Source organism: Pezoporus wallicus, unplaced genomic scaffold (assembly GCF_028554395.1).
Source record: "Pezoporus wallicus isolate ANWC-B61680 ecotype Strahan unplaced genomic scaffold, APGP_CSIRO_Pwel_v1 contig_10907, whole genome shotgun sequence".
In the NCBI taxonomy this organism is placed as follows: Eukaryota; Metazoa; Chordata; class Aves; order Psittaciformes; family Psittacidae; genus Pezoporus; species Pezoporus wallicus.
The window spans coordinates 1-8,085 of NW_026642256.1; the positions used below are offsets into that span (position 1 = coordinate 1).

The following is an 8,085-nucleotide window of genomic DNA, read 5'->3' on the forward strand; positions in this document are numbered from 1 at the left end:
TTGACCCCCATATTCCCCCTCCCCACCCCATTGACCCCCATATTCCCCATCCCCACCCCACCCCATATTCCCCATCCCCACCCCATATCCCCATTCCCCCTCCCCATATTCCCCATCCCCACCCCATCCCCCCCATATTCCCCATCCCCACCCCATTGACCCCCATATTCCCCCTCCCCACCCCATTGACCCCCATATCCCCCATCCCCACCCCATTGACCCCCATATTCCCCCTCCCCACCCCATTGACCCCCATATCCCCCATCCCCCATCCCCATCCCCCTCCCCCAAATCCCCTCTCTCTTCCAGCCCCGAACGGGGGCCCCGGACCCCCTGGGCCCCCCAAGTGCGTGGACCCCCCCCGGCGCCCCCGAGGAGCCCAGCGACCTGGAGGAGCTGGAGCAGTTTGCACGCACCTTCAAGCAGCGACGCATCAAGCTGGGCTTCACCCAGGTCAGCTGCCAGCCAATGGGAGACAAGGGGAGACAATGGGAGCCAATGGGAACCAAGGGGAGTCAATGGGAGCCAATGGGAGACAATGGGAACCAAGGGGAGTCAATGGGAGCCAATGGGAGCCAATGGGAGACAAGGGGAGCCAATGGGAACCAATGGGAAGCCATAGAACCCATAGACACCCATGGACACCCATAGAACCCATAGACACCCATAGACACCCATAGACACCCATAGACCCCCATAGACACCCATAGACCTTCAAGCAGCGACGCATCAAGCTGGGCTTCACCCAGGTCAGCTGCCAGCCAATGGGAGACAAGGGGAGACAATGGGAGCCAATGGGAACCAAGGGGAGTCAATGGGAGCCAATGGGAACCAATGGGAACCAAGGGGAGTCAATGGGAGCCAATGGGAGACAATGGGAGACAATGGGAGCCAATGGGAACCAATGGGAAGCCATAGAACCCATAGACACCCATGGACACCCATAGAACCCATAGACACCCATGGACACCCATAGACACCCATAGACACCCATAGACACCCATAGACATCCATAGACATCCATAGACACCCATAGACACCCATAGAACGCATAGACCTTCAAGCAGCGACGCATCAAGCTGGGCTTCACCCAGGTCAGCTGCCAGCCAATGGGAGACAAGGGGAGACAATGGGAGCCAATGGGAACCAAGGGGAGTCAATGGGAGCCAATGGGAGACAATGGGAGACAATGGGAGCCAATGGGAACCAATGGGAAGCCATAGAACCCATAGACACCCATGGACACCCATAGAACCCATAGACAGACCCCATAGACACCCATAGACACCCATAGAACCCATAGACACCCATAGACACCCATAGACACCCATAGACACCCATAGACACCCATAGACATCCATAGAACCCATAGACACCCATAGACACACATAGACACCCATAGACACCCATAGACATCCATAGAACCCATAGACACCCATAGACACCCATAGACACCCATAGAACCCATAGACACCCATAGACACCCATAGACACCCATAGACACCCATAGACACCCATAGACATCCATAGAACCCATAGACACCCATAGACACACATAGAACCCATAGACACCCATAGACACCCATAGACACCCATAGAACCCATAGAACCCATAGACACCCATAGACACCCATAGACACCCATAGACACCCATAGACACCCATAGACACCCATAGACATCCATAGAACCCATAGACACCCATAGACCTTCAAGCAGCGACGCATCAAGCTGGGCTTCACCCAGGTCAGCTGCCAACCAATGGGAGACAAGGGGAGACAATGGGAGCCAATGGGAACCAAGGGGAGTCAATGGGAGCCAATGGGAGACAATGGGAACCAAGGGGAGTCAATGGGAGCCAATGGGAGCCAATGGGAGACAAGGGGAGCCAATGGGAACCAATGGGAAGCCATAGAGTCCATAGACACCCATGGACACCCATAGAACCCATAGACCCCATAGACACCCATAGACACCCATAGAACCCATAGACACCCATAGACACCCATAGACACCCATAGACACCCATAGACATCCATAGAACCCATAGACACCCATAGACACCCATAGACATCCATAGCACCCATAGACACCCATAGACACCCATAGACACACATAGACACCCATAGACACCCATAGACATCCATAGAACCCATAGACACCCATAGACACCCATAGACACCCATAGACACCCATAGACACCCATAGACACCCATAGACCTTCAAGCAGCGACGCATCAAGCTGGGCTTCACCCAGGTCAGCTGCCAGCCAATGGGAGACAAGGGGAGACAATGGGAGCCAATGGGAACCAAGGGGAGTCAATGGGAGCCAATGGGAACCAATGGGAACCAAGGGGAGTCAATGGGAGCCAATGGGAGACAATGGGAGACAATGGGAGCCAATGGGAACCAATGGGAAGCCATAGAACCCATAGACACCCATGGACACCCATAGAACCCATAGACACCCATGGACACCCATAGACACCCATAGACACCCATAGACACCCATAGACACCCATAGAACCCATAGACACGCATAGACACCCATAGACACCCATAGACATCCATAGACACCCATAGACACCCATAGAACGCATAGACATCCATAGCACCCATAGACACCCATAGACACCCATAGACACCCATAGACACCCATAGACCTTCAAGCAGCGACGCATCAAGCTGGGCTTCACCCAGGTCAGCTGCCAGCCAATGGGAGACAAGGGGAGACAATGGGAGCCAATGGGAACCAAGGGGAGTCAATGGGAGCCAATGGGAGACAATGGGAACCAAGGGGAGCCAATGGGAACCAATGGGAAGCCATACAGTCCATAGACACCCATGGACACCCATAGAACCCATAGACACCCATAGACATCCATAGACACCCATAGACACCCATAGACACCCATAGACCCCGTAGACACCCATAGACACCCATAGACACCCATAGAACCCATAGACACCCATAGACACCCATAGACACCCATAGACACCCATAGACACCCATAGCACCCATAGACACCCATAGAACCCATAGACACCCATAGACACCCATAGACCCCATAGACACCCATAGACCCCGTAGACACCCATAGACACCCATAGACACCCATAGACACCCATAGACACCCATAGAACCCATAGACACCCATAGACACCCATAGACACCCATAGACACCCATAGACCCATAGACACCCATAGACACCCATAGACACCCATAGACGCCCATAGACACCCATAGACGCCCATAGACACCCATAGACCCCGTAGACACCCATAGACACCCATAGACACCCATAGACACCCATAGACACCCATAGACGCCCATAGACACCCATAGACCCCGTAGACACCCATAGACACCCATAGAACCCATAGACACCCATAGAACCCATAGACACCCATAGACACCCATAGACACCCATAGAACCCATAGACACCCATGGACACCCATAGACACCCATAGACACCCATAGACATCCATAGACACCCATAGACACCCATAGACACGAATAGACACCCATAGACACCCATAGCACCCATAGACACCCATAGACATCCATAGACACCCATAGACACCCATAGACACCCATAGACACCCATAGACCTTCAAGCAGCGACGCATCAAACTGGGCTTCACCCAGGTCAGCTGCCAGCCAATGGGAGACAAGGGGAGACAATGGGAGCCAATGGGAACCAAGGGGAGTCAATGGGAGCCAAAGGGAGACAATGGGAGACAATGGGAGCCAATGGGAACCAAGGGGAGCCAATGGGAGCCAATGGGAACCAATGGGAAGCCATAGAGTCCATAGACACCCATGGACACCCATAGAACCCATAGACACCCATAGACACCCATAGACACCCATAGACACCCATAGAACCCATAGAACCCATAGACACCCATAGACACCCATAGACACCCATAGACACCCATAGACACCCATAGACACCCATAGAACCCATAGAACCCATAGACACCCATAGACACCCATAGACCCCGTAGACACCCATAGACACCTATAGACCCCATAGACACCCATAGACACCCATAGACACCCATAGACACCCATAGACACCCATAGAACCCATAGACACCCATAGACACCCATAGACACCCATAGAACCCATAGAACCCATAGACACCCATAGACACCCATAGACACCCATAGACACCCATAGACACCCATAGACATCCATAGAACCCATAGACACCCATAGACACCCATAGACACCCATAGACATCCATAGAACCCATAGACACCCATAGACACCCATAGACACCCATAGACCTTCAAGCAGCGACGCATCAAGCTGGGCTTCACCCAGGTCAGCTGCCAGCCAATGGGAGACAAGGGGAGACAATGGGAGCCAATGGGAACCAAGGGGAGTCAATGGGAGCCAATGGGAGCCAATGGGAACCAAGGGGAGCCAATGGGAACCAATGGGAAGCCATAGAGTCCATAGACACCCATGGACACCCATAGAACCCATAGACACCCATAGACACCCATAGACACCCATAGACACCCATAGACACCCATAGACACCCATAGACACCCATAGACACCCATAGACACCCATAGACACCCATAGACACCCATAGACACCCATAGACACCCATAGACACCCATAGAACCCATAGACACCCATAGACACCCATAGACACCCATAGACACCCATAGACACCCATAGACACCCATAGACACCCATAGACACCCAAAGACACCCATAGACACCCATAGACACCCCATACACACCCATAGACACCCATAGACACCCATAGACACCCATAGACACCCATAGACACCCATAGACACCCATAGACACCCATAGACACCCATAGACACCCATAGACACCCATAGACACCCATAGACACCCATAGACACCCATAGACACCCATAGACACCCATAGACGCCCATAGACACCCATAGACGCCCATAGACACCCATAGACCCCGTAGACACCCATAGACACCCATAGACACCCATAGACACCCATAGACACCCATAGACACCCATAGACACCCATAGACACCCATAGACCCCGTAGACACTCATAGACACCCATAGACACCCAGAGACACCCATAGACACCCATAGACACCCATAGACCTTCAAGCAGCGACGCATCAAGCTGGGCTTCACCCAGGTCAGCTGCCAACCAATGGGAGACAAGGGGAGACAATGGGAGCCAATGGGAACCAAGGGGAGTCAATGGGAGCCAATGGGAGCCAATGGGAACCAAGGGGAGCCAATGGGAACCAATGGGAAGCCATAGAGTCCATAGACACCCATGGACACCCATAGAACCCATAGACACCCATAGACACCCATAGAACCCATAGACACCCATAGACACCCATAGACACCCATAGACACCCATAGACACCCATAGACACCCATAGACACCCATAGAACCCATAGACACCCATAGACACCCATAGAACCCATAGACACCCATAGACACCCATAGACACCCATAGACACCCATAGACACCCATAGAACCCATAGACACCCATGGACACCCATAGAACCCATAGACCCCATAGACACCCATAGACACCCATAGAACCCATAGACACCCATAGACACCCATAGACACCCATAGACACCCATAGACACCCATAGACATCCATAGAACCCATAGACACCCATAGACACCCATAGACACACATAGACACCCATAGACACCCATAGACATCCATAGAACCCATAGACACCCATAGACACCCATAGACACCCATAGACACCCATAGACCTTCAAGCAGCGACGCATCAAGCTGGGCTTCACCCAGGTCAGCTGCCAGCCAACGGGAGACAAGGGGAGACAATGGGAGCCAATGGGAACCAAGGGGAGTCAATGGGAGCCAATGGGAGCCAATGGGAACCAAGGGGAGCCAATGGGAACCAATGGGAAGCCATAGAGTCCATAGACACCCATGGACACCCATAGAACCCATAGACACCCATAGACACCCATAGACACCCATAGAACCCATAGACACCCATAGACACCCATAGACACCCATAGACACCCATAGAACCCATAGACACCCATAGACACCCATAGACACCCATAGACACCCATAGAACCCATAGACACCCATAGACACCCATAGACACCCATAGACACCCATAGACACCCATAGACCCCGTAGACACCCATAGACACCCATAGACACCCATAGACGCCCATAGACACCCATAGACGCCCATAGACACCCATAGACCCCGTAGACACCCATAGACACCCATAGACACCCATAGACACCCATAGACACCCATAGACGCCCATAGACACCCATAGACGCCCATAGACACCCATAGACCCCGTAGACACCCATAGACACCCATAGACACCCATAGACACCCATAGACACCCATAGACACCCAGAGACACCCATAGACACCCATAGACACCCATAGACCTTCAAGCAGCGACGCATCAAGCTGGACTTCACCCAGGTCAGCTGCCAACCAATGGGAGACAAGGGGAGACAATGGGAGCCAATGGGAACCAAGGGGAGTCAATGGGAGCCAATGGGAGCCAATGGGAACCAAGGGGAGCCAATGGGAACCAATGGGAAGCCATAGAGTCCATAGACACCCATGGACACCCATAGACACCCATAGACACCCATAGACATCCATAGACACCCATAGACACCCATAGACACCCATGGACACCCATAGACACCCATAGAACCCATAGACACCCATAGACACCCATGGACACCCATAGACACCCATAGACACCCATAGACACCCATAGACACCCATAGACACCCATAGACACCCATAGACCTTCAAGCAGCGACGCATCAAGCTGGGCTTCACCCAGGTCAGCTGCCAGCCAATGGGAGACAAGGGGAGACAATGGGAGCCAATGGGAACCAAGGGGAGTCAATGGGAGCCAATGGGAGACAAGGGGAGACAATGGGAGCCAATGGGAACCAAGGGGAGTCAATGGGAGCCAATGGGAGACAATGGGAGACAATGGGAGCCAATGGGAACCAATGGGAGCCAATGGGAACCAATGGGATGCAATGGGATGCAATCGGATGCAATGGGATCCACTGGGAACCAATGGGATGCAATCGGATGCACTGGGATCCAATGGGATGCAATGGGATCCAATGGGAGCCAATGGGATCCAATGGGATGCAATGGGATGCTCTGGGATCCAATGGGATGCAATGGGATCCAATGGGAGCCAATGGGATCCAATGGGATGCAATGGGATGCTCTGGGATCCAATGGGATGCAATGGGATCCAATGGGAACCAATGGGAACCAATGGGATGCAATGGGATCCCCTGGTATCCAATGGGATCCAATGGGACGGGAACTGAGGGGTCCCAGCCACCCTGCCCCCCACGTCCCCCATCCCCCGTCCCTCCCCATAGGGCGATGTGGGGCTGGCTCCCCATAGGGCGATGTGGGGCTGGCTCCCCATAGGGCCATGTGGGGCTCCCTCCCCATAGGGCGATGTGGGGCTCCCTCCCCATAGGGCGATGTGGGGCTGGCTCCCCATAGGGCGATGTGGGGCTCCCTGTGTCCCTCCCCATAGGGCGATGTGGGGCTGGCTCCCCATAGGGCGATGTGGGGCTGGCTCCCCATAGGGCGATGTGGGGCTGGCTCCCCATAGGGCCATGTGGGGCTGGCTCCCCATAGGGCGATGTGGGGCTGGCTCCCCATAGGGCCATGTGGGGCTCCCTCCCCATAGGGCGATGTGGGGCTGGCCATGGGGAAGCTCTATGGGAACGACTTCAGCCAGACGACGATCTCCCGCTTCGAGGCGCTGAACCTCAGCTTCAAGAACATGTGCAAGCTCAAACCCCTGCTCGAGAAGTGGCTCAACGACGCCGGTGAGACCCACAGCGACCCACAGCGACCCATAGCGACCCATAGCGACCCATAGAGACACATAGAGACCCATAGGGACACATAGAGACCCATAGAGACACATAGGGACCCATAGGGACACATAGAGACACATAGAGACCCATAGAGACACATAGAGACACATAGAGACACATAGAGACCCACAGCGACCCATAGCGACCCATAGGGAC

At 54.0% G+C, this 8,085-nt stretch overlaps 1 protein-coding gene across 1 annotated transcript; it reads left to right on the forward strand.

Annotated features, from left to right (window-relative positions):
* Positions 1 to 309: 309 nt before the first annotated feature.
* LOC130609407 (POU domain, class 2, transcription factor 2-like) lies at positions 310 to 7,878 on the forward strand (the record flags this gene model as incomplete). The annotated part of the gene is made up of 2 exons (XM_057428359.1): positions 310 to 453; positions 7,737 to 7,878. Coding segments are annotated over 2 exons (286 nt in total), but the record flags the coding sequence as incomplete, so codon positions are not given.
* Between the last annotated feature and the right edge of the window lie 207 nt (positions 7,879 to 8,085).